Below are 27,753 nucleotides of genomic sequence, written 5' to 3'. Positions count from 1 at the left end.
GAGACTAAATAAATTATTGGGCATAATAGTTCCTTCTCAGAAAACTATCAGGCCTAACATTCTACTGTCTTTAATGGCAAAATGAGTATGTTTAAATCACCCAATTCACTAGCAAAATGGAGCAGAACGTCTGTATCACAATGTCTTATTTCCTCCACTTGGTGAATTTATTTCCATTTAACGCTGAGCTCTTGGAATCTGCATCATTTTCAAACGAGGTCACAATTTGCAGCCAAGATCAGAAAATGCTCAAAATATCAAGTAGGGCTGAGCAGAATTGAAGGGACAGGTGAAATCTATGGTATTCTTTGCTTTTTGCAATTTTGTGTGTGTGTGTGTGGGGGGGAATGGTGGAGCTGTGAAATGGGGCAAAAATATCCTCCTATTTAGAGTAATGACAAAAAAGTGCTGCCCTCACTCTGAATGGGCTCTGCAAAGTCAAGTAGTTTGCAAGGGCAGATTGTGGCCCAGTCTTGTCTAAATGTTTACAGGCAGTCCTTATATTAGATACCTTAAGATTTATTTAGCAGGCCTTTGTTATCCTGGAAAAGCATGTTCCCTTTTCTCAGAGCATTGTAGGAACACAAATTATTTAGTTAATGGCTAAATACAAGAATGGCTTGACATATACCATTGTTAATAATTAGCTAGGGAAAAGGTTGAGTCCATTGATGGTGATACCTGATTTCTTTTTTAAAGTTTGAGATTATATATATATATATATATATGCTTTCGTAGATTTTCACGGGTACAGGAATGCAGGTTTTGGTGTCCTCGGGTGTCTTCCCGTGTAAAAGTTGGGGTGTCTAGGCGACGTTTCGACGAGGTCTCACTCGTCATCTTCAGGCTGGTGCTTTCGGCTTCTTGTTACTGGAACAGAGCGGGATCTCAATGTTTGAGTTCCTATAAATACTGTAGAGGGGGTGTGGTGTCTAGCCTCCAATGTTCTGGGCAGAGAGGAAGTTCCCAGGCTAGTGTGCCTTTTCTTCTTTTGTTCCTTAATTAATGTTAAGGAACAAAAGAAGAAAAGGCACACTAGCCTGGGAACTTCCTCTCTGCCCAGAACATTGGAGGCTAGACACCACACCCCCTCTACAGTATTTATAGGAACTCAAACATTGAGATCCCGCTCTGTTCCAGTAACAAGAAGCCGAAAGCACCAGCCTGAAGATGACGAGTGAGACCTCGTCGAAACGTCGCCTAGACACCCCAACTTTTACACGGGAAGACACCCGAGGACACCAAAACCTGCATATATATATATATATATATATATATATATATGGTGTATTTTTGCGGTTTTCACTTTGCCCAGGTTCAGGCAAGTTCTCAGGGAGGTGTACAAAGTCAGAGACTAAAAAGAAGAAAAGAAAAGGATGTAGCAAGCAGCTTTGAAACATAGAACCATATACTGTATTTTTCGCTCTATAAGATGCACCAGACCACAAGACGCACCTAGTTTTTGGAGGAGGAAAACAAGGGGGAAAAAAATCTGAATCTCAGAAGCCAGAACAGCAAGAGGGATCGCTGTGCAGTGAAAGCAGCAATCCGTCTTGCTGTTCTGGCTTCTGGGATAGCTGCGCAGCCTGCATTCGCTCCATAAGACGCACACACATTTCCCCTTACTTTTTAGGAGGGAAAAAGTGAGTCTTATAGAGCAAAAAATACAGTAGCTTGTCTTATAGCAGGCCAGACCATTGGTCCATTTAGCTCACCACTGTCTACACACTGACTGGCTGTAGCTCAGTGCGCAAGCATCTGCACTGCATTCAGAAGGCTCCAGATTCAGTGCCTAGCATCTCCAAGGAGGGCTGAGAGCCCTGGAGAGCTAGTACTAAGCTAGATGCTCCATTGGTTTGACTAGTCCAGGCATGGCCAAACTTAGCTTTTCAGCTGTTTTGGGACTGCAACTCCCATCACCCCTAGCTAACAGGACCAGTGGTCAGGGATGATGGGAACTGTAGTCCCAAAACAACCGGAGGGCCAAACAGCTGCCTGGACTAGGTCCAAAGCAATTTCCCAGACTCCCTTTGCAAAAAGAGACCATAGCTCAGCTTCAGAGGACCTCCTTCATATGCAGATGGTCCCAGGTTCCTAGTGGCATCTCCAGGCAGCGGTGGAGCAAGCCGATTGGACGCCTGGGGCAGCGTGCACGCCCTGTGCCCAGGGGCGGGGCCAGTCACCCACAAGGTGGGGCGAGCCAGGGCAGGAAACTCCACAGGGCCTCCGAGGAGTCTGCCTGCCTCCTCCCACTCAGCCGCCCTACAGCTGGGGGGGGGGGAGGCAGTGGGCGGACCATTTGGGGCAGCATGGAGCCTGCGGATGCTGAAGCCACTGTGTCACTCCCAGGAAAGACGCGTGGCTCGGGCATGCTGCAGGCCCTGCGGTGAGTGCACCTGGCTTTTTGTCACCCCCCTCACTGGTGACACCCGGGGTGGACCGCCCCCACCGCCCCCGTCTCCAGGCAGGACTGGGAGAGACTCCCTGTATGAAACTCCAGGGAGACAGTGCCCATCGATGAAGACAATACTGAGCTGGGCGGACCAAGGATCTGGCTCAGTTAAAGGCATCTTTCCATGTTCAACATGGAGCTCAGTTCGTTAGAGCATGGTGCTGGTAATCCCAAGGTTGCAGGTTCAATCCCAAGGTGTGCAGCTGCACATTCCTGGACTAGATGATCTGCAGGGTCCCTTAAGGTAAAGGTAAAGGGACCCCTGACCATTAGGTCCAGTTGCGACCGACTCTGGGGTTGCGGTGCTCATCTCACTTTATTGGTCAAGGGAGCCGGCGTACAGCTTCCGGGTCATGTGGCCAGCATGACTAAGCCGCTTCTGGCGAACCAGAGCAGCGCACGGAAACCCCGTTTACCTTCCTGCTACAAATTTATCTACTTGTACTTTGAAGTGCTTTCGAACTGCTAGGTTGGCAGGAGCAGGGACCGAGCAACGGGAGCTCACCCCATTGTGGGGATTCGAACTGCCGACCTTCTGATTGGCAGGTCCTAGGCTCTGTGGTTTAACCCACAACGCCACCCGCGTCCCTTACCATTCTACAATGGTAGAACCCCGCAGGGTCCCTTACCATTCTACAATTCTATGATTCTTACAGCTGGCATTTTGGACTGACAGCAAGGTGCCCAACAGTTCTGACCCCTAACTCTGGCCCTGAATGTATAATATCAATAGTGTTGCCTTAAATCATGATTCTATTTGTATAGAGCCAGTTCCTAAGAATTCTGTGTGTATACAGATGGACACTTTTCCAGAACCAGTTGCTACACGGGTTTGCAAAATGGACCATCTGAATAGCCTGCCATAAAAATGGAGCAGCCAAAGACCAGAGTAGACTTGCAAAGCATACAGGAATTCTGCAGTGATATCAGTTTAAACAAAGATATTTTCAAATGGGATCTGTGTTTTAATTGGCCTTGACAGTTAGAAGGCATACATCTGAGCGCTTTCTGTTTTTACCACCGACACTTTCTAATAATGTGAATGTGTTTGAACCCATCCCTTGATATAACCGAGGTTCGTGAACTAGGGTCAAAGTTTGCTGTCACCTTTCCACCGGTTGGCATTTCTAGATTTCTCATTTTCTTAGAAAAGTGGCAACTAGGAGTCTTGACGAATAGGCCACCGTTGGAGTACCCAAATGATATATTCACCGTGGCGTCTAATTGACTGTGTGTGTGTAGGACCTTTTTGTCCTTCTGAAATTATACTCTCTATCTAGCAGCAAAGCTCCCTTCTTTGAAGAATAAATGTCAAGGAATTTTAATAGACTTTCCCCCTCTGCATAGCTAATGGAACTCTATTTCCTAAAGGTCATGCAAACTGAAGTGTGTGTTCACATACCAGTAGTTTGAACTTGCAGTTTCCTGGCATATTTTTGGCTGCTGCTGGGACTTCCCATCCCCCCAGCATGAGCTTTATTCAAATGTAGGAAGGGACGATTTATCTTTCCTGGCCCAACATGGAGTTTGCTCCCACAAGAGGTAGTGGTGGCCACCAAACAGCATGGCTTTAAAAGAGGATTAGACTGGCTAATAAGGCTATCAATAGTTGCTAGCCACAGTGGCAATGCTTTTCCTCTTCTATTAGATGCAGTATGCCACTAAATGCCAGTTGCTGGAAACCGCAGGAGGAGAGAATACTGTTGCTTATGGTCTTTGCATCTGGTTGACCACTGTGAGAACAGGAGGCTGACTAGATGGCCTGATCCATCTGGTGAAAGGCAGCATGATGACATCCTTACAATTTTCTTATATATTAAGAAAACTCATCTTGAAAATTCACCAGCAGTTTAATACAGATTTCATTTAACACACATGTTTGCAAGCAATTTAGCTTAGTATAATGCTTTCTGTATGTTACTTTCGCTAACATATGCATTTTTATGAACAGGTTAACCTCTTCTATGCATTGTTTATATATTACTTGACTAGAGAACTGCCTTGCAATATTCAGAGCAGTGTGAGTTTTGAACGATGGATGTTCTTTGATTTGTGTATTTTTTCAGGAAGTGCGAATTAGGTAGGTTTTGTTGGTATATTTTGTATTTGGCTGAAGGAAAAAATACTTAGGTGTTATAAAAAGAAGAATTCCCTGGACGTACTCTTTGATGAGAGAACCCCAGCAGAGATTTAAAATCACAAATGTAAAGTATAGAAATATAGGTTGTAATACCTTTAAAATATGCCCTTCTAAGTTGCTTCCAAAGTGCCCCACTTTCCTTTGCATAGAAAGAGCCCACATGTTTGGTAAGTTAAAAATGCTTTACTTACAAAAGGCTCAAAGGTCAGATTCATGTGCTTTTCCATACAGCAGTAAGAAAACACAGGCAGTAAAACGTAGGTTCCAATGTGATGAGGGTTTCTAAATTATTTTTGTAGAAACACAAAGATGGCTTGCTTAAGCCACACAGTCTAAGCTTGGAGCATCCAGCTTAGACCTCCTTATTGATAGAGTTCACATGGTTGAATGGGGAAGAACAAAGGCTAGACAGCTCTTCCTCCCAAGGTGGCCCATTGGCTCCTGTGTGGGCTCCCAGACAAAACCTGTTCCTGGACCCTTTTAATGGGGTACCTGCTCAGTTAAGGATCCAACCCAATGCTTTTTCTGCCAGAAGTTGTGATGTTTTCTATTAGGCAGGCGAAAACTGTAGACCTAGCCAATTTGCCTGCAAGAAACAAATTGCTCCCTGGCCCCAATATGGCGACCAAATGTACCATAGCAAGTTCCTCACACTACCCTGTCCACTCACCTTCAGGCAGGGCACTTACAGACTGGGTGGGTGGTGTATCCAGTGGCGATTTCCTAAGAGTGGGGACCCCTGGGTGCAGCTTTCCTTTTAAAGCATCACATCCTTGCCCTGTGCAGTCCCCTGACTGGCTAATTCAGACAGCCATCGGCCAATGTCCCACGTTGCAGGAGGGGGAGGCACTGAGAATCCCATGCATGGCTGTATGGGGAAAAGACAATGGTCCCTGAGGTGACCAGCCCATGACCAGGCCATGCAGCAAATGCCATAACTCTGGAGACCCAGGAAAGTGGAAATTCTGGATGACAGTGGTTACATCTCAGGTGTCATATAGCTTGCTGCCTTTAGGAGTGTGCAGCTTGACAGTGCTAATCTGTAGGCAACCAGCAGAGGTGAGCTGGGATCTAGGAACTGAGCTAGGGATTCAGGGCCAAGAGACCAGCCCAGAGTCAGATCCGAGTGATGCACAAAGAAACACCAGAGGCAGGAAGATCTTCCTGCTCAGGAAAGACCAAACAGGAAGTCTTCTATACCTCTTCCTTCCCAAGAGGGAATAAAGGCCAGGGTTGGTAGGGCTAACCCAGAGCATGTTTCACTGCCATGAAGATGTTCCAAGCTGCTATTCTTTTAACTCACATGGGGCAGCAACATGCACCAAATGGAAGGTGCTCAGTTTCAGCCTGATGAAACATTACCATTTCTAAATAGTATTGTCCTATCTGTAGTGTGTGTGTGTGTGTGTGTGTGTGTGTGTGTGGACAAAGGCTGTGCATTTGATATTGTGGTCCCAAACTAAAGAGAGGTTTGAAAGGTCATAACCAGCGCATATGAACTGTGGACTCAGAGAGGTCTAGCTTATGACCAGATCCCTTTGCTCTGGAGTTCATTTCAGGTCATGGATTTTCTCTCAGCTGAGCTCTACAAACTGGCAATGTGGAAAATACAGTTTTAGCAGAGCTACAGGAAGTGTGAGTGATGCAGCGCCTGGCAAATGTGACATTAATGTAGCATCAGAATCAGCCTTAAGGGTCAAACTAGACATTTGGAGCTTTTCACCCTAGTTTATGCCTTCTTTTCAGCACATTACCTTGCCCGGGAACCTCAATGAAAAATTCAGAAAAGTGTAAAATGTGAAGGAGAATTGCATTTCGATTGTAAACAGCCTCTATGCTACTCTTTCAACCTTCGAAACTTGGAGGTTTAAAGAGCAGCGTGAGGCTGCTAGGGAAGGGGCTTCCAAACAGCCCCATTCTGTGCTTTGAAATCTGGACACCCAGGGCTTTAAAGGGCGGTGGTTTTGTGTCATGGTGACATCAGGGGATTGATAGGTGAGTTGCTCCACTCACCTGTCAAATTTGGCCCTCCAGAGGTGGGGAAATAGGGATCTGGCTCCTTGGCTGGTGAGGTTTCCTCAACATGTGGTCTAGATGGGCCTCGTGATCTGGTCCTCTAGGACTCAGAGGTTCTTAAACATCAGAGTTTTGAGCAGGGCATTTCATTTTTGGAGGCAGCCCACCTCTGAATACCAGTTGTTGGCGAATGACAGCAGGGGAGGGCTGTTCCCTTCATGGAGTCTCCTGGTTGGTCACTGTTCAAAAACAGGATGCTGGACCTTTAGTCTGATCAGGCAGGGCTCAGAATTGTTGAGTTTTTTGGGGGGAGGATGAGCCAAAGTTTTTTTGTGTGTGTGTGTGTTTGGGGGGCAATCAATCAGGAACCCACAATTGACCAGGAACGACCAGGGACACCCTGCGGTCGACTGGTAGATCATGATCGACTGGTTAGACATGCCTGGCCTAGAGAATGCATCGCAGGGTGTTACATTAGATTACCCTCGGGGTCCCTTCCAATTCTACAATCAATTCTACGGTTCTAGGAATTTATTGCATTCTCTGGCAATGACTGCATCTTGAGCCCTGTGGAGACATCTTGACAGGACTGGTCTGAGGGAGGAAGAAGAAGAAGAAGGAGGAGGAGAAGAAGAAGAGTTTGGATTTGATATCCTGCTTTATCACTATGCTAAGGAGTCTCAAAGCAGCTAACAATCTCCTTTCCCTTCCTCCCCCACAGCAAACACTCTGTGAGGTGAGTGAGGCTGAGAGACTTCAGAGAAGTGTGACTAGACCTTCTCCCAGCAGGTGCATGTGGAGGAGCGGAGACGCGAACCCGGTTCACCAGATTACGAGTCTATCTGGGAACTGTCAGAATGAGACTCTGGGGAGGAGCATAGTAGGCTAGTGGCTGATGACTTGGACCCTAGGGAGGGGCTGAACAAACTACCAGGTCATCAGACACCTCAGTGGTGCCAGAGCTGCTTCCCACATCCCAAGAACCCCATCCCATCTACAGTGAGATCTGACCATGAGTTGGCCCCTTTGACTCTACCTTTGTCAACAGACTCAGAAAACCCAGCCTACTGGATGGGGGTACCTGTTTGCTTGCCTAGTCCCTTGGCTTGGAGTGCCAACCATGTGGATGACTACGTCTTCCCTGCTTTTCAAGATGAGAGCCCAGGGGGCACGTCAAACATAGCTTTACCGTTGCCACGACCACTGACAGACTGTAACCTGAATTGCATGCCATGGGAATCTACGCCTGAAAATCCTTTGGCAGAAAGCAAGAGAACCAACACGTCCACGGACGGGGGCCAGGACTGGCTCTGGTTTCTCTTTGCGAGTTGGGAAAGGGCACCATCGAAAGGGCATTGGTACAAATGGGTGGTGGTGCCCTTTCAGAGGCAGAAAGGACGAGCCATTTCGCTTCTTTGCCCTGAATGCCTCTGAAAAATCGGACCCATAAACTACATCTGCCGGGAGGCAGTCAGGTGCATCCCACAGTTACTCAGACAAATCAGTTAGGGCTTCATTGATTCCGAGGGTCACATTTCCACAGAGAAGAAGTGCCCTTGAACAGTTGGTTGGATGTACAGTGGTACCTCGGGTTACATACGCTTCAGGTTACATACACTTCAGGTTACACACTCCGCTAACCCAGAAATAGTGCTTCAGGTTAAGAACTTTGCTTCAGGATAAGAACAGAAATCGGGCTCCGGCTGCACGGCGGCAGCAGGAGGCCCCATTAGCTAAAGTGGTGCTTCAGGTTAAGAACAGTTTCAGGTTAAGAACGGACCTCCGGAACGAATTAAGTACTTAACCCGAGGTACCACTGTATCCGACAGAAGCGAGCAGTGAAAGTCATCCTTTTGTTGCCCATCAGGCCTAATTGTATGCCCCTTTGACACCCCCACCCCACCCCCCAGTGATCAGGGACTTGTACCTCTCTGTTATCCAGATTTTGTTCTTTTTTTTAACGTTGTGCTTGCTATCTAAAACAGATTGTGGACTTTGCTAGACAGCACTCTGTTTCTTGTAAATGATTAACACGAGGTAGCCCAGGACCACAGCTGTAAGCTGCCCAGGAATGAATGAGCGGAGCAGAGAGAGCAAACATCAGAAGATACTGGCTGCAGGATCTGGCCAATGGCCCATTTCCTCCAGCATCCTGTTCTCACAATAGCTAGCCACATGCTTGTTAGGAAGCATACACGCAGGACCCAAGAACACTAGCACTCTTCCTGAGCACATTTATGTAAGCTTTACTTGGCTAGGGAGCAAAATTTAGAGACGTGTGGATTTCAGAGGGTAGCTGTGCTTTGGTTCATAGAATAATAGAGTTGGAAGAGAGACCTCAAGGGTCATCTAGTCCAACCCCCTTGCAATGCAGGAATCTCAGCTAAAGCATCCATGACAGATGACCACCCAACCTCTGCTTAAAAACCTCCAAGGAAGGAGAGTCCACAACCTTCTGAGGGAGATGGTTCCACTGTTGAGCAGCTCTTGCTCTCAGAAAGTTCTTCCTGATGTTAGTCAGAATCTCCTTTCTTGTAAGTTGAAGCCATGGGTTCGAGTCCTACCATCCCGAGCAGGAAAAAACAACAACCCAAGCTTCCTCCATCTTCCATGTGAAAGCCCTTGAGATACTGGAAGGTGGCTAGCATATCTCCTCTCAGTCTCCTCTTCTCCAGACTAAGGTCCATGTGTTCTTTTGTGAATTTGGTAGGTTTGCCTCTACATACGAACTGAATCTCATTTTCCCCTCACCCCTAATCGCCTCTTGAGGAATCCTGAACCTCTGGCAGATCCAACACAGCAAGACGATGGCAGTCGGTGTCTTTTTTTCCAGTGCCTGTCAATCAGCACTCTAAGCCACCTTTAGCCAGATATTCACACACGTGTGAATCAGGGAGAAGTTTCACACCTTGTTTCTGTGTGTATTCCTGCCCTCCCCCCCCGCTTTCTCTAAGCACCTAAATTTCATAACCCAGACATTGTGGGGTTAATGTTTGTCTCACTGGCTTGTCTGGGTAAGTGGATGGGTGAAATGATTAGGGTGTTGGTGGCGTCTGGGCATGTTTGATCTCCATGGCAACTAAATCTTGAAAGTCAAATTGTGTCACAGCTGAGGGCTCTCAAGAAGCCCTCCTAAGAATGTGAGAGAAGTTGAATTTGGGTGAGAAACCACCTAACTTGCACTTCTTGAACCAATATGTGAAGCGAAACATAGTTATCCAATATGCAAACCAGAACACTAATGGAAATGTGTGCAGTTAAACTATGGAACTCACTCCCACAAGAGGCAGTGATGGCTAACTTGGATGGCTTTAAAATTTGTTGCTCCAACCGCTTTAGCCCCTGGCCCCACCCAATACTGGGATGTGGCCCTTGGAAGCTTGCCTAGATCAGAATATGGCCCTCAGGATGAAAAAGGTTTCCTCTACCCCTGATGAACTCAATACCAACGATCACTTCTCCCCCATTGCATCACAATAATAATAATATGAATAATATTATAATATTATTATAATAACATGCACAATACTGCCCCGAGACCCCCAGGTATAGGGCAATATATAAATTCAATAAATAATAATAATAATAAAATACACACCATAAAAAGCTGATACAGGATTTTAAAAATTTTAATGCAGCATCACAATGCAATATAAATCTATAAAAACGTTCTCTCAAACCAGCAATGTGATCAATAAGATCACTATAGATTCGCCAGTCATGAGCAGGGGAGAAATGTTCCTTCTGGTTCTTCAAATGTCTGTGCTTTTACCTTGATCCTCAAAAGCAACATGGGCCAGAAGGTTGCAGCCCACGTTCCCGATTCTGTGTTTTAGCACCGAACAGGAAGTGTGGGAAGCATTTTGTTTGGCGGCGGGAGAGGGGGATGGAAGCAAGATGTGCTGTATAGTTTCTGTCCCTGGCAACATTCATTCCTGTACGTAGCCTGCAGCTCATCGTGTACAACAGCCCACCCTTCTCTGTAGCAGCAAAAATGAACAGGCTCTTGAGTTGGAGTGCATCAGGGGTCTCTGCGCAGGGATGCTGTGTGCCTTGCAGGAATTGTACCCAGCAAGTGACTGGTGCCTGCTGGAACCGCTAGGGTGGAAGGCAGGAAGACCAACAGTAGGTGGCGCCAGAGCCAGTGAAAGGCAGAGCCAAGTAGCTATGGCTTTGTCCCCCTTGCTGAGTTTTGCAAGCATTGGACTAAGGAGGACGGTGCTGATAGGCAGGGCCACTTCTTGGTCTGTGATTAAGGAGACAGGCAAATAAAGGGCTGGCTTGAGAGGTTGGTGAGGCAGTGCCCTAATGGAGTAGCCTCCACTGATTGTACCATAGAGCACTAAAAGAAGCTGCCTTAGACCAAGCCATTGGCTCTACGTGGCTAAGTGATTTCTGCACTGACCAAGTCCAATACATTTTGGCACCTGAGGCAGGCTCCCAAATGGCGCCCTTCTTCCTTGCCAGGGAAGAAGGGGTCAGGGAAGATCTACATCAGAGACAGGTTGTTGGGTGGGTAGGGGGAAAGACTGACATCAGGATCTGCTGCCCCAGTGGACCCTGCCGCCTGAGGCAGTTGCCTCACCTTGCCTCTTGTATGGGCCGGCCCAGGCACTGAGTGGTATAATCTCTCCTGATTTTCAGACATCTGTCTTTTCCATCCCTACTTGACAACGTCAGAAATTGGATCCAGGACCCTGTTTGCGGCCTCTTTAACTTTGTTTGCACCATTGCTTCTCCAGTCAGATGCTAGTTCAGTGCCCCCCTCCTTGTTTGAAAAAGAACCAATATTTTCCTTCCTGTGTATTGTCACATGGGTGACCCCCGCGGGATCACTTGGCTAATGTGATGACATTGCTACACTGTAGCCAATCAGCTTTATTTACTTGATGATGTCACAAAGTCAACTGAGAGTGAGAGCAAGGCCACATTGCTTTCTGGATCTTCATTGCTCTCATTCTGATTTTGTGAAAGTGTGCATGATTCATCGCTGCGAAAACTTTTTGGAACAAGGTGCCCCTCAACTTCCAAGTTTGCTGCACCTGATCTCAGGCTATCCAGGCAGGTTCCACTCATCCTTCAGCATGCACAGATGAAGTGATCTCTTTCCCATGCAGTGCAGCCGCCAGACAGTTCCAAATCAAGCCCCTTTCATTTTAATACTCTTAAAATGTTTCTAATCTCTAACAGCAATCAGTAAATGACATCCAGTAAAGGTTGGGGGTTGGAAGCATTTATTCATTGCAGCTGCTGCAGTTACACTGACAATTGCAATACGAAACATGATCCTCCGAATAACCCATTTTCCCTAAGCAAGGGAAACAATTTGTTGTAGAGAAAAATGCACCCCCAAACCACGCACGCAAATCCCGCCCAAGCAATTAATCATACCCACCTCACAGAAAGCTTTCGTTTCCGCAACATCAAATCACAGAAGCGTCACCCTCTTCCCCTTTTATATGGATGTATAAAAATGCACATGGATTTGGAGAAAATCTTCTGCAGAGCAATGTTAAAAGAGCAAAGAAGCGTCTGTCTCCCGGTGGCAAGTGGTCCTGTCATTTCGGCTTGTAGATTTTTCTCCTGGCAGCCCAAAGACAAGGAGAACCTGCCCCTCTTAAACTTCTGCACCTGCTTGCCTTGATGGAGTGCTTTTTCCAAACGACCATAGTGAACATTGCAAAAACAAAAAATAGCAAAGCACCAAACAAAGCCACAAGAATGCTCTGAAGCGAGCCCTCAACTTCCCTTCTCCTTTCGGGGCCGAGCCAGGAGCTGACGCTGACGGCTTGTGAGCGCAGGCGTGACAGATTGGCAGAAAGCCGGCGGCCGCATGTGCAGCTGGGTATGGTTGAAAGCGATTTAATTGACTGGGGAATGCCACCTCTGCTCCTCTGGCTTGGCAGTTCGGCAACCCCCCTGCACACAAGCGGAGCTCAGAAGAGGGGCTTGGCTAGCAAAAAAGAGCAGGAAGGCTTCAGGTGACTTGAAGGTCGTCCGAGTGGGAAGAAGTCACCTGATTCCGGGAACGGACTTACCTATCCGGCTGCAGTCACAGCAAAAGCAGAAAAGGAGAGGGGGGGGGAATGAGCCTGTGTGCGAGAAAGAGAGGGAGGGAGGTGTGCACTTTTTAAAAGCAGGTCTCCTGCCAGCGGCTGGCGACATCGGCAGCACCACCTGCCTGCAGAAGTGTCACTTTAACTATGTCACAATCTCCTGGTAGGATGCACGCAAAACGAGCAGGGATCCGAGCAGCTGTTGTCCTCATAGGGTTGTTACACAAGTCCCGAAAGCAAAATAAAGAGAAAAGGTAATTCCTCTATGTGCTATCTCTTTTGTATGTTGTGTTTCCGTCTCTTTGAACACAGGGAGGGTGGCTGGGGGGAAGGAGAAGTGCAAGAAGCAGGAGCAAGCCTTTGGCATGGGAACAGCAGCGTTCCATTGAGGGTTCTGCCAAGCCGCTAAGCGCTCGCTTTGTGTGGCCATTGTTGGGATGTGTCAGCTTGTGGGCGATGATGAACGTTTGTGTCTTGGTTGCTCTGCTGATCGGAGGTGCGCGCAGCTCTGGACAGGAGCAGGAGACCCGGTGGTGACAAAAGATGTACTCGAGGGAGACCCTGTGGAGGCAGGAGAGGACTTCTCCCTAATCTGCCGCTGAGAGTTGTAATGCCCAACTTGAGATGGAGTTTGTCAAGGTGTCTGCAGGACGTCGTGCTGACGAAGAGCTGGAGGAGTCGTGTATGAGGCTCATCTCCTTGCCTGCAAAACTCAAAAGCTAAGACCGTTGCGGTGGTTGGATTGATTTTGATTTGCAAGAGTGATTGGAGGAACCCACCCCCACCCAACCCGGGGTGTGTGGGGCAGAACAGAAGCTGCTATGATGTTGCAGCTGCACACGGGCAATGCCCTGTGTTCAAAAGATGAGGAAATGTGAGTTTGTTAACCTTGTTGTGTTCCCCTCTTGGAGATCAACAGTCGATCAGTGACAATTCAGGGTGTAGCAATCACTTCTTATTCCTCCCCATGGCGACGGGTGTTTTTGTTTGATTTCCCCTTCCCCCACCCTCTATTTTTGGGACTTAACAATGTTTGACTTGATTTCAGGCACTTTGATTTTTCAGGCATGGTTCATCTCTTTTTAACTTTTCTCTCTGGCAAGGAAGACTGTCTGGATCTATGCAGTACAATGTGTGTGAATAGATGGGAATTATTGTCGTGGTTTTTTGTTGTTGTTGCTGTGGTTAGCTATTTCTATGGGGGGGGGGAGAGACTGAGAGACGGGACTGGACCATTATAAAGTACATTAAAACAATTATCCCCTTGGCAGGATTCCAGCCGGAGACGAATAATTGAGTGGGATTTGAGTGGGAATTTAACAAAGCAAGGTTAAAATCAGAGCATGGAGACTCCTCAATGTTGCCTATTGTTCGTATAGCACTACCACTGCGCACAACATTTTGCAAAGTACAAGAGGGTAGGCCTCTGCCCCAAGAAGCTTACAATTTGAAATTTGACATGAGGAAAGCAAGGCAGGGAAGGGGGCAGGAGATGGAAATGGAGGCGGCCGTCAAAATGTTAAAGGAGTATGCATTTATTTTAGCTAATGTATCATTCACTTGGTTACAGGATAGGGATGGAGATTAAAGTGTTGTGCCAAAGCCTTTGTGGAAGGAAGTGGGTGTTGATGTTGTTTCAGTGCGATGCCCCAACAAGGCAAACAGATTGCCTTAAGAACACAAATATCCCTCTGGCACCATTAGGATAGGCACAGTGATTATGATGCCATCTGACCAAGCCAGATCTTGGTCAAAGTCAAAGTAAAGTTTGTTACAAGTGATCCTCTCCACTTTACTGCCAAGTAAGTCCTCAATGCATTGGGAGTCACTCTCAATTAAGTAGGTGTAAGATTGCTAGAGATGGGTGACTCTCTCCATTTCGATTTTTGTCAGCTACTTATTTTTCCAGTTTTGTTCCATTCCCCACATTTCCACATCAGTTTGCAAACTTGTTTTGAAATGTCCTCATGAAAATTCACCAGCATTTTTTGTCGCTGCAATTTCCCCCAAATATAGACATCTTTGGATGAGTTTCCCTCTACATTTTTGCAAAGGATTTTCCTTTAATATAATGCATTTTTGAACATTATTTTCTTTGGTTTATGCACCATGTATCCTAATGTATGTATTTTTTTCCAAGTTTATTTGGCTGGAGATCTACGTTGCAAAATTTGCAGAATTTCAAAGGATAGCTGTGCTTCAGTTTGCAGATTGTTTTGGAAATGCTAATTAGATAGGCCCACTTTTAAATGAAGATTGAATTGAATTCCTTCCCTCCATAGTCCTTACTGGGCTTCTTGGCCCATCCTGCAATGGTTTGCACAAAGTTCGGTCTTCTATTGGAAGTTGTCCTAAGGATACCTTTTGGTTGATTAGTTTGTTAGCAAAGGCTTATGCTCTCCCCTTCCCAAAGTATACGCCCTCCCTTAAGCACAGAATCAATTATCAGTTAAAGGGATCAATTTAGGAATGGAAAAAATAACCACTCATAATGACTTGGTCCTTTATCTTGTTAGACAATCTGTAGCTCAGTAGTTGCTGCTACTCTTTAGTTTCTGTGAAAGTTAGAACATTGAATGATGCCCAGGATAGTTACTTCCTATCAGGGCTGGAGGGAAATGTGATTCAGTTTGCATGTAAACAGGAACCTGCCAAATTCTGCACATTTCTGAAACAATACAAGAATCAAGACACAGCCAGCCTTTGAAATTCACACTCCTCTGAATTTTGCAGCACTATGTGCAAAAACGCATATACTCTGCAAAAATGCATATACAAGTACCATGTATAAAAATGCATATACATGGGTAAAGGATGCAAGAAAATCCTTATGTTGGTGAAAATAATATACAAAAAATGTGTATATTAGGAAAACATGCAAAGAAGCATTGTATATTCGGAGAACTTCATACTAAAATGCTGGTGAATTTTCACAAGAATTTTAAAAAAATAATAATTCACAAGCGGATGCGGAAAAGTGAACTGAGCTTCAGACTGGAAAACTATGGAACTGTGAGAAACCAAAATTTATATGTTCAGCCTTTCTTGCCACCATCGTGTTCTGCTCCCCAAGAGAGAGCTGGTTAGAGTAGTTCAGTTAGGTTCAACAGTGGTTAGAGTATTCAGCTAGGGACAGGGAAGTTCAAATTCCCACTCAGTCACCACCAGGGAATGTCTTAGAAATTCCCTCCCTCAAGTTATCTGAACTAATAGGCATCAATAGGGTTATCCCCCATGTGCTTGTCTAATCCTTTTCAAAAGCAATGTAAGCTAGTGCTCAGCAGCACATCTTGTGACAATTAATGCCGTAAGTTAATTATGTCTCTTGCGTGAAGAAGGGCTTACTTTTGTTTGCCTGGAACTTAGGGACAACTAATAGAATTGGGTGACCATTTCTAAATGGACAGGAAGAAAAGTTCTCTTTGCCTCTCTTTCCCTGTTTTCTTTTACAGTCTGCCCACTGGGGTTCTGCAGCTTTTGACACCAGTATTTGACCAACGTACAATCAGCCAACGCATATTTGGCTTAAAAATATATGGGTGCAATTGGGGCCGAGAAACTCTAGAAGGTTGTTCCTGAAATCACTTTCCACTAAAATGCATTAGCAGCAGAGGACTAAGTGCATCTGCGGCAGCACTTTGTGCCCATTGTGTCTGGTAAGGTAAAAGGCAATAGTTGGAGTCCAAACAGCAGATGGAGCCAGAGCCAATGAATCAGCCTACCCCACCAGCCTCAGTCTGTCCTCAGCCAGGGTGTCCATTCTTGCCTTAATCAATCCAGGAGGTGTTGTTGCCTGTCAGCTTCCTCCTCAGTTGCTCTTGTAGAACTCAGCAGGGAGGAGGAGGAGGAGGAGGATGGGGACAACACTAGCATTGCTTGGCTCTGCCTGTTGCTGGCTCTGGCGCCCCCTACTGTTGACCTCCCTGCCTTCTGCCCTACTAGTCACAATGGCCACTGTGTGCGTGGGTGTCTGTAAGTAGAAGTGGCTTTGCAACTTGAAGCACTTGTGGAGAAATATAAAACAGCAAGATGGTTATAGTTTTTGTACATTACACAGGCTGCTCAACACCCACATTGCTTGGGTCCTAAGCTCACACAATTCCTGTTGCAGCGAGCGAGAGAGAGATTATTATGTGGATTATGTGTTACGTGGATTAAAGGTGGGTACTAGGGAAGCAGGCAAAATGCAGCAGAGGCCTTAACACACCAGGAGGAAATGCTTGCTGATGTAAATGATGGGTTTGGGATCAGAGGTAGTGAGTTTAGGGAAATGAGAAAGTTAGAGGCAGAAAGGAGGAGGAAGATTCTAATAATTGCCCATTCCAAATAAGGGGGGATAAAGAGGAGTGGCTTCCTGGGTTTTCCTGTGACCTCTGGGTCTGGGATAACTGGCAAAGGCCAGGCACAAATTCTTTGATGGGGAAAACTGCCCAGGTGTCTGAAAAGAAGGCACTTGTTTCTTGTTATCTATGAACATCTGAAAAAAGTTATGCAGGCACAAGCGGTGATGTGGTAGCTGAAGGTGGGGTTGCCTTGAGCTAAGTCTGCTCACAACCCTGGGTTACTTGAAATGCTCCTAATGTAATTTCAGAAATAGAACAAGGGTTGTATGAAATGCTAGTTGAAAATAATGGGCATGACTTACTTGGGTCTATCATCCAATGGATCTACTCTGAGTAAAGCTTAGTTGGCTACAGCCTATCATTATCATCATCATTGGGCTGTATTCAGATAAACCTTACTTAGACTAAACCTGTTGAAGTTGGGAACCTAAGTCATGCCCATTAACATCAATAGGTGTAAGGCTAGCATTTAGTACCATCCATTATTAACATCAGAACTGGGTTGTATTCAACTATGTCTTGCTCAGAGGAGACCCATTGAAAACAATGGACATGAGTAACTTAGGTGCACCTACTCTGAGCAAAACTTAGTTGGCAACACCCCAAGGCCACAACCCTGGGTTGTGCTTCCTTCAAGGGTCCTGTCAGGATGCCATCAGCGGCTCCCGGCTGGTTGCCCAGGAAAGTATAGAGACAAGGAAAAGTTTCTTACAGTCCTTTTTATTTTCAATCTTTACAGAGAGAGGCTATAGAACCCAGAATCTTGGATAATGGTGTCATCCCAAGTGCATCTCCATGCCCCATCTCTCCCACTTCCTCATCATCTCCTCTAAGGATGCTTCTACACGCCCTCTGTCTTTGAGCTCTTTGCTCTCCAACTTTTAAGGCTCGCTGGGTTCTGGGAGATGGAGGGTCTGGAATGCTTTCTAATGACAATGTATCAGCTGGGTGTTCTGGCTCTACCACGATTTCCCAGCTTTTCCCCTCATCTGCCTCTGAGCTATGACCTCCCTCAAACCCCTGTTGTAAATCTATACTGTCTTCCTCTTTCTCCTCCCTAGAAGAGTTAGGATGGGGAGGCAGTCTCCACCATTCCTCCTCTGCCCAGTCCCTGACAGGTCCTGTCTAATCTGGAGAAGATAATATACAAAGCTCAGAAGCAGGAAGGCAGGGAGAGGAGGCAAGGTTAAGGATCTAGCTAAGCTGAAGAAGAGGTCTGACTCCATCAGGCATCTCTGAGGTCAGAACACGCTTGGAATAGGGTGGCGGGGAGCAGTCCAGCAAGCACATTACTCAAAGGAACGAACAAAGCAGAGACAGAGACGTGTCTAATTAAAGGAAGAAAGATTCCTGACTGTTCGATCTAACACAAAGGGTGATTTCGTTCAGGACAGGGCTGGGCAGAGAGGACATTGACCAACAAAGGGCACAGGTAATGAGCTGTCAGTGAGCATCACAATACCCTTTTCCTGCTGGAGAGTGGCAAGGATGTCATGAGGGGTTCCCGGCCAACCAGAACGTGCAGCCAGGTGACGTGTCCTTTGTGGGGAAAGGTGGAGATGTTTCCTAGGAAATGTAAATTTAGATTTCATTCAATTACCAGGGGAAGATGCTTGCTGGAGGATGTGCCATTGCAATTTCCTGAAAATTAATTACTATCTGTGTAAAGGCATAGGGATGGACGCTTCCATTGGATATGGAAAAAGATTCTGGAGACTAATTAGGTGTGCACTCATGTCAATGCTGCTATAGCAGGGGAGATACTGAGTAGTACAGCTACTATGGAAAGGAGGAGTGGCTGGAAACCTTAGGGTTGCCCCTCTTTGGGCAATGCTTGGCTTGAATGGCTGCAGCTTTCTCTGATTCCTTGCAATAGCACCATGATCATCGCTCAGAACAGAGATGGGATGCATTCCCTTCTGGGCCACCTTCAGGAGGATGTTTATGCTAGTGGTGGACAGTGCCATATACAAAAGTAGGTGGAGCAATGGATGGAAGTGTTGACCTTTGTATAGTAGGCTGGTTTCTACATGCATTCACACAGCCTCCATCCACACAAGCGAGAGACATTAGCAGAGTTTAAGGACTCATTCCAGCCAGGAGAAGCCACTCAAAGAGTACTCAAAGTAGGGTTGGTGAGGAGTATGCCCTGGTGAGGGGCTGTGGACTGAGGAGGGTCCTGAGGGCCAAATAGAGAGGCTTGAGGGCCTCATTTTACTTGGAGGTTCAGAGCAAATCCAGTGAACACATTATTCAAGGTGGGTTTATGCAGAGTTCCAGCTGAACTGAGTTTCTTGGTAACAGTTCATGTGAATAACAGTAACAGTAGATGTGAATCTTGGAAAGCTACTGTGGCACAAGTGGTTTTTGTGTTGGTACAAGGCAAGTTCTTTAGCCACAGATCACAACTTCTGTTGGATGGTTGCCACCTTGGGGCTTTTTCCTTCCATGCCCACCTCTGTGGCTGGCATGGGAGCAGCTGCTGTTGTGTCTTTCTTAGCTGTCTTGGCCCACCTGTCTGCAGTTCTAACAAAGCGGCAACTGCTGGCCTGGTGAGGGAGGCAGCAGTGGCCCCATAAGGAACGAGGCAACAGCGGTCATGTTCTGTACCAGGCTGCTGCCTGCAATGGCCAAGCAAAGGCAAGGGGCACATGATAGGTTGCAGCTATTCAGGACCATGGACAGCTCACTGTTGGGGTTGGTGGCAAGGCCAGGATGGATACACATGGCTTCAGCAACAGTTTAGAGCCAACCAATAGCTTGAGTCGAGGATGGGGAACCTGTGGCCATACAGATGTTATTACATTTGAACTCTCATCAGCCACAGCCAGCATGGTCAAGCATGGTTGACAGAAGTTGTAGTCTAAAAAAATAGCTAGAGGAACATAGGTTCCCCAACCCTGTTCTATGTACTCTGGGAGGATTTTTAAATTTTTAAATCTGATTTATATTTCACCCTTCTCCCCTAAATGACCCTAGAGTGGAGACTTGCAACTAGGGATATGCCAGTTTTTGTTTTTCTGAATTTCTTTCCGTTTTAAGTTCTGTTCTCCATATTTCCACATCACTCTGTGATTTATTTATTTATTGCAAAAAGTTCTTGTGGAAATTCACCAGCATTTCAGTGCAAATGTCTCCCAATACACACATGTTTTGCAAACAGATTGCTCCTAAAATAATGCGTTGGTGTGCGTTGTTTTCACAAATATATGCAGTGCAATGGAAACGTTGTCCAGGTATACACATTTTTGTGTGTTACTGGGCTGGAGGCCACCCTGCAAAATTCTGAGCGGTATGGATTTCAAAGGGCTGCTGTGTTTAGCTCTGAGTATTGTTTTGCGAAGTGTGAAATAAGTCTGCCTTCAATTGTGAACTGAAACAAATTTCTCTCCCAGGCTTCCTTGCAGCTCAGCACTGGACCTCCTGGGGTTCTGAGTCTGGAGAAAACGTCCCCTTCAACCATAAGCAAAAAAATGTGTAACTTTGCAACTAGCATCTCCTCTACCAAGGGCTGGAGGATGTAAGAACATATGAAGAACCTGTTGGCTGAAGCCAAAGGTCAATATGTCCAGCCTCCTGGTCTTACAGTGGCCAACTAGATGCATGTGGGAAGCCTGCAGACCGGACAACAGCAATCTGCCCATCTGCAACTGGTACTCAGAGGTATGCTACCTCTGACAGTGTAGAACATAGCCATCAATGTTAGTAGCCATCAATAGCTTTGTCCTCCCTGAATTTCCCTAATCCTCTTTTAAAGTGATCCAGGTTGGTGGTCCTCACTGCTGCCTGTAGGAGTGAGTTCCATAGTTTAACTGGGTGCTGTGTGAAAAAGCACCTTTTAGAAATCTGTCCTGTAGTCTTGATGTTGCAAGTGACATCTTTGAGTTTGGGGCTTTGTTCTCCACCTGCAATTGATCGTCACCCCATGCGAGGGAGCGAGCGAGCGAGGCAAGCAAGGTTGGCAACAGATGCTGACTTCCAGGAGGTCAACACCGCTGCCTTATTAGCAACCCAGCAAAATCTAATGCTGCAAATTGATTGCTGCGAGCTTTCCTTTTCCTCCCAAGCCAGGATGAAGCTCTCCCCCACCGAGCTCTTTCCCAGAACAATCAATCACAACGAGGCTTGTTAATTCGAATAACAACCCAGGATGTCACTGTTGATCCTGAGCGAATATCCAGTGACACTCTGCAGGAACAAGGGAGAGACTTGGCCTGTTGAAGTAACCATGAGCACAGTGGTGCTCTGAACAGGGCATTGTTGAATGTGGATCTGTCTCGTAGTGGCACAGACACAAAGCACAGACACCTGTCTGCAAATGCATTGTTGATTATTTGGCAAGGGGTCCATGGATCTAATGGAGGGGCTCACAAAAACTTATTTCATAGGCAGTGCCGGATTTACGTATAAGCTAAACAAGCTATAGCTTAGGGCCCCACTCTCTTGCCCCCCCCCCCAAATTAAAGGGAACAAAACCTAGATGTACATTTCTAAAATATAAGACAAGTTCAACAATTACTTTGATAAAATACATATTTTGTTATGTATGGCTTTAGATACCCATTAAGTCCATAAATTACCATATAGCATATAGTCAGCACAAAAAAGCAACAATTTGTTGTTGACAAAGGACAGCTGGACATATAAAGGGCCCCATTACCTTCAGTAGCTTAGGGCCTCATCAAACCTAAATCCGGGTCTAGTCATAGGCCCCATTTGCATGGGCCTGTTAAAGCAGTATTTCATCACTTTAAATAGTCATAGTTCCCTCCAAAAAATCCTGGGAGCTGTAGTTAAGGGGGCTGGGAGTTGTTAGGGGGGGGGGCTTTTCCCCTTTACAGAGCTACAGTTTGTGTTGCTCCAGGGTCCCATTTTTAAAATAATAATGTCTTTCTACACCCACAAGCACCACAGTGAAGGCTGTTTCAACCTGATCTGTACATAGCCCAGATCTGCCCAAACCGGCCTGATTTCTTCCTCCTCAAGGGTAAAGTTTTCTCAGTTGAGAATGAGGCAGAGCTTCTGGCAGGCAGTGATGGGGAAGCCAACAGTGAGAAGGATCCTACTCCAAGCTAGACCCAAATTCAGTGTGTGTGTCCCATGCCCAGCTTGAAACGAGGCAAGGCTTTTTGAATTGGTGTGTGTGTGTATTTAATATTTCGAACTTCTCAGACTGCAAATCCCCTCCCTCCCTATCAACGCTGCATGCCCATGCGAAATGCACGTTTGTAGTGGAAACCACAATGTTCCTGTGTCAAGTTCCCTGGGTTGCGTTGAGCAATATTTATCCTTGATTTGGAGGAAAGTAATTAAAGCTCAACCCGTTTTCTGTTAAATGTCACCTTGGTTCTTGCAGGTCTACACCTCCCTTTTCTGAAGTTGTGAATCGCGCCTCGGAGGGAAGGCTACTGTCTATAGACAGAGGCATAGCTGTTAATTTGAAAATGCATAATTTATTTTGAGAAAGCATCGAGCCAGGTTCTTTAATATATATATATATATATAATCCTTTTTGGTCTTTTAGCTGATTCTTACTTCCCATTTCCACAAGGCAGGAAGGAAAATGCTTAGCAAGAGAACTTGGTATTTTTAGAAATGGGAACTTGTTTCTGAATCCAAGTTGGCTGCAAGAAGATTCTCACCCTACAGGCTGCCATGACCAAAATAACCTTTTTTTTTATTTTAACTCCATGCTGTGTAATTTCAATGACCACAAAAAACTAACATGAAGAATCTTACCCATTTTGGGAGGGAGAATTATCTCTCCCACTAGCACCACAAAAAATAATAATAAACTGATCTGCTTTTGACACTTGGCAATATAGCTTGAAATAGTTGTCAGACCAAAAGCTCTCTTCCCCGAATATCACCATGCTTTAGATTTGTTAATGGCCCAGGACAACAAAAATGTGGCAGTGTATCTTTGTTCCCAGAGGGTAATGCTCTTGTGCCTGGTCTGAGCCCTCTTTCAGAATCCTAGATGACCTCCAACCGTCTGGAACTACAACTCTGCAAAGTTACTGGACAATGGGTGGTTAAGTGTCCAGAATTGGCTTTATTAAATATTTTCTGTATGGAAAATGCAGCTGTGTGCTTTAAACTGCTGATTGGGTATCTCTTATTCACAGCAGGACTTACTGTAACTAGGTATCAGAAATATATGGAAGGAGCCTCTTTGCTGAATCGATAAAACAAGGTCTGGAACTTGGCATTTTTGGTTCATTTGGTGATTTTTTTTCATGTTATCCTTTGTGGACCTCTGGAATCTGGATATATGATTTGGACTTGGGTGGACTTCAGATTTGGATATGCAGACTTCATCTCTTAGGGAGGGGGTAAATTTTCCATTTCCGTTTTCTGTTTTTATATTGTTTTGTTATATACTAAGCAAATACTTCTTTTTTTTTAAAAAAAAGAACTACAACTCCCATCAGTTGATGGGTCACAACTCATGGGACTTATAGTCCAAAATAGGCAGAAGGCATTAGGCTGGTGACGGCTGATATAAGCCAAAAGAAGCAAGGAGACTATTCCACTCTTCCCTTCGCCTCTTGCTTTTCTGTTTTGCTTTCACAGCTTACACTGAATGTCATGTGGCTACTATGCATGCCCAATCTCTGTTAGCATTTCTCTAAAAGTGTTTATTTTTGTAAACTTCAAGATTCCTTTACTTATGCTGATATTCCCCTCTTGCTTATCAGTAGTCTTGTTTGGGTACCAATCCTATTGGCAAACACCATTTATGTCTCTTTCAGAAGAAGGAATGGTGGCTTCTTCAGACTGGCTGGCTTCTTTCTTTCCTCTTTTCGATGGGTCTATTTTGCAACATGTCATTGACACAATAATGGTGCATTAGGAGTGGATTCATCCTGGGGCATCCACACATCATTCTGTTGTATTTGCTGTTCTGGGAGGCTTTCCCAATGTCACTGCATTATTGCCATCTGCTGGAGGAGCACTCTTGCACTACAGCACAACAAAAGTGGGAGAAAACAACCCCACATATGATGAAAAGGTACTTGATTTCCGCAGGAAATTATGGGACATGCACCAGTTGGAAACAAATCTGGCTGGCTGCTCCAAAGGCTTTGCAGGTGCAAATGGTATTGAAAATGAGATTGTGAATAACTGCCTGGATATCACCATGAGCACAAATAATTTTTATTATTGTACATGCATAATTATTTGTGCTCGTGAAGGACATCTAGAGTAGGGTTACCAGATGTCCCCAGTTTCCGGGGACAGTCCCCGGATTCACCAATCTGTCCCCAGACAAAATCTGTCCCCAGAACGTCCCCGGATTTCAATTAATGTCCCCGGATTTATGCCTGAGGACTTCCAGCGAGGCAACATGGTGGGTGCCATAGCAGTGAGCAGCACCGGAGGTCCCGGCCATGTCAAAGTTCCAGCCAGCCAGTCCGCTGGCTGGGGGGGGGGTGTTGCTATTTAAACCAAGGCGTGAGCCAGAGAGCTTCTTTCTGACATAGTTCTTCCTGATGCTAAAAACAAGCTTGTTTCATCTTCCACGTGACAACCCTTTAGATGTCAAAAGATGGCTATCATATCACCTCTCAGTCTTCTCTTCTCCAGGCTAAACATACCCAACTCCCTCAACCGTTCCTCATAAAGCTTGGTTTCCAGATCTTTAATCATCTTGGTCGCCCTCCTCTGCACAAGTTCCAGCTTGTCAATATTTTTCTTAAGTTATGGTACCCAGAACTGGACACAGGACTGCAGCGGTGGTCTGTCCAAGCCTCTCCTGTACTGATGCCCTTATGATCTGGCAAGGAATGTGAAAACGAAAGCTGCCTCAGCAATGCTTGCATTAGGATGCAGGGCCTGTAGACGATTCCCTGAAAGATGAGGTTTCAGAGTGCTGAAGGACTGTGGGTGATTAATGGACTGCTTTGGTTGCTGAGTAGGCAAGGATGAATGAGTGACAGGCAGAGATCTTTGGACTTCTGGACCACATCTGCAGTGACTGATATCGCTTCCTGCATTTTGCATGGCCAAATCTTTAGCAGGTGCCCAAATATTGGTACCGCTGAGGCCTAGCTCCTGGCCTGAGATGAACTTCTGCAAACAACAGATGTTCCAACAAATCCTTGTTTATCAGTTGATTTACAGTCATTGCATTTGCTGAATCCCTACCTCTGGCCTGCCCTCATTTTGCTTCTTGGAAAGATGTTTGGACATTAAAAAAATAACAACTCACAGCCCTCTACCTTTTACATCTTAACACTCATACAGGGGGATAAATTTGATTTGGGCTGCATATTATTTATTTAGTAAATTGATATCCCACCTCTCCTCCCAAAGGAGCCCAAGGTGGCAAACTACAAGTTAATTTGTTTGTCTTGAGAGACAATGGAGTGCACCTCCAGGGGTGAAGTCAAACCACTGCAATAGCAGCACTGAAGGGAACTACCTGGGGCGTGAAGCTATGCTGTGTGTATGGAGGCCCTGGGCTGCCCAGACAACAAGATCTTCAGCCTCACGATGTGGTCCAAAGGAAAGCAGAGCAATACATTTGGCACCAGCTTGGCTGCAGGAGTTGCCGGAAGAAGGTGTGCAAGGTGCCATCCAACTATGTTTGGGACTCCATTCTGGATTTGTGTAGGGTTTCCTCCTTAGGCTCTTCCTTTCCTGAAGATGTCCCACAAGGCAGCAGAGGTTTAGGACCAGAGTCTTCTTTCTCCTCCCAGGTGGACGAGCCCCATCTGCCCCTCACTTCCTTCTATGGCACAAGCAGAAACTGCCTCCTTGACCATTGGACCCACTATTGGTCTCATCCACTCAATCTCCTGGAGCCTGTCTCTGCCTGCCGGGGAGGTCCATAACTCACCAAGGGTTTGAGACCCATCAGCTATCCTCACCTGGTTAAGCCTGCCAGTTGAAGCCATTTCCTGGCCTGTGCCACTGTTGCATGATAACAGCATGCTGAGAGCTGAGTGAAGGGTGTGGACCAAAGGTGGACAAGCTACTCCAGAAAGATTATGATGTATCTCCCACTTACTTGCACTGAAATCAGCTCAAATTACTTCTGGGGTCACCTGTGCAGGATGGGGCTGCCAGGGTATCAGGCTGAGTAACAATTCCTGCTGCCAAAGCTCTGGCTGACTCTTCCCAATCGATGCACGGACCTCTGCACTCCTGCCATGCCTGCTCGGTTGCTAAATGTAATGAGGTTAATAGGTGAGCGGCAGAAAGGAGGTCCAGACAGGGAAAGGCTGCAAAGCTCTCGTGAAAGAGAAAGATGAATCTGCCTTCATTGATTCTTTTGTTCTGTGCTTAATTGCAAGGCGGAGAACAAAGGCTTCTGACCTGCCAGTCGATATATCACGGAGCCGACGTCTCTGGAAATGCTAAAAGGAGCCCTGGTGGCTGCATTGCTCATCTGAAACCGTACTTTGATTCATTAAAAGACACTTGTTCCAAGACCTGCTCCAGGACATTTTGCTCCACAGCAAAAAGGCCTCTTCCCATCAGTGGGCCTTTCTTCCACCTTAAAATTGCCTCTATTTTTGTAACGGTGGGCTGTCCAATGCCATCCTCTTGAATTTACCCCAGAGGTTCTATCATCCTGGAGAACTGTGGGTGGAGGGATTAAATGCAGCTAACACAGTCTGCCATGTTATACACTTCCCTGGCAGTAGATCCCATTGATCCATCTGATGCCATCAATATGTTTTGCATCCCATCACCCTTGGTAACACTGGCTGGGACGGACTGGATTTGGAGTCTATTGTATTTGTGAGGGTATCAACTTGGGAAACCTGATATATAATGAAATATAGAAGGAGGGAACTGGGGGTGGGGTGGGTAAGCTTTTCCTCTAATTCCTGGATCTTTTCCCCCTCTATGCATGGGGAAGCAAACAAAGTTCAGGAAAGGATTCGGCTGGGTTCTGCCCCCTCCCCTTGTTGGCATTCTCAACTGAGTCTGTTGTTATATGGATTCTAAGGTCTCAAATACAGAATAAATGTTGATGACTGCACAAGGTAAACACACATACCTAAGTATATAAACAACATGTCTAAAATAGTATAGGAGAGTAATCCAAAAGCCATCTTGACTCTCCTAAAGACTCTAAATAATTCCTCTGCTTCCTTAATCCTCCTTGCCTGAGAACACATAGGCAGATAGCAATCAGGGGAAGTTCCTGAAGGGATTCCTCTCCTATATCTACTGTATGAACCTCCTTGGTATTAATTGCCATTGTTTGCCCAGATGTTCTGCACTGAGGGATGTCTGATGGGCATCCAGATTGTCTTATCAAATGCTAATGTTTTGTGTAAACAGTGTCTGGAACTTTGTAAAACTTGCTAAATCCTCAGGAATATCACACCTTGGCCTGCCTGAGCCACAGTAACCCCACTTTATGTGTGATGCAATTTTGTAGAGCGGATGTCCTCCTTCTCCACGCCAAAATGCAAACCCTTAAAAGAGACGCGTCTTCTTGGTTCTGGGTCTCTCTTGCCTTCTTGCTAGGAGGGGAGGGAACTTTGTTGCCACAGAAAAATAAAGATCTGCCTTGCTTTCCACTGCATCCTGCCTCCATCCATTCATCTAAATATATAAAAGGATGTCATATAGAGGAGGGAGAAAGGTTGTTTTCTGCTGCTCCAGAGAAGCGGACACAGAGCAATGGATCCAAACTACAAGAAAGAAGATTCCACCTAAACATTAGGAAGAACTTCCTGACAGTAAGAGCTGTTAGACAGTGGAATTTGCTGCCAAGGAGTG

At 45.9% G+C, this 27,753-nt stretch overlaps 1 protein-coding gene across 7 annotated transcripts in view; it reads left to right on the top strand.

The window, feature by feature from the left end:
- RAP1GAP2 (RAP1 GTPase activating protein 2) overlaps positions 1–27,753 on the top strand; it is a 189,093-nt gene that overhangs the window by 74,938 nt on the left and 86,402 nt on the right. The window contains exon 1 of one of the 7 annotated variants that reach the window (XM_083714488.1): positions 11,880–12,918. The exons of 4 other annotated variants lie outside the window; for them this stretch is intronic. In XM_083714488.1, coding sequence (XP_083570614.1) covers positions 12,812–12,918 — 107 coding nt within the window. In that variant the 5' untranslated portion in view covers positions 11,880–12,811. Of the gene's footprint in view, positions 1–11,879; positions 12,919–13,108; positions 13,539–27,753 lie in introns of those variants that run through there. 2 more of the 7 variants (XM_083714486.1, XM_083714489.1) reach the window with 2 other exon arrangements.

Source organism: Podarcis gaigeae (genome assembly GCF_964106915.1).
Source record: "Podarcis gaigeae genome assembly, chromosome: 15".
Taxonomy (NCBI): Eukaryota; Metazoa; Chordata; class Lepidosauria; order Squamata; family Lacertidae; genus Podarcis; species Podarcis gaigeae.
This window is presented reverse-complemented; position numbering and strand designations above follow the sequence as displayed.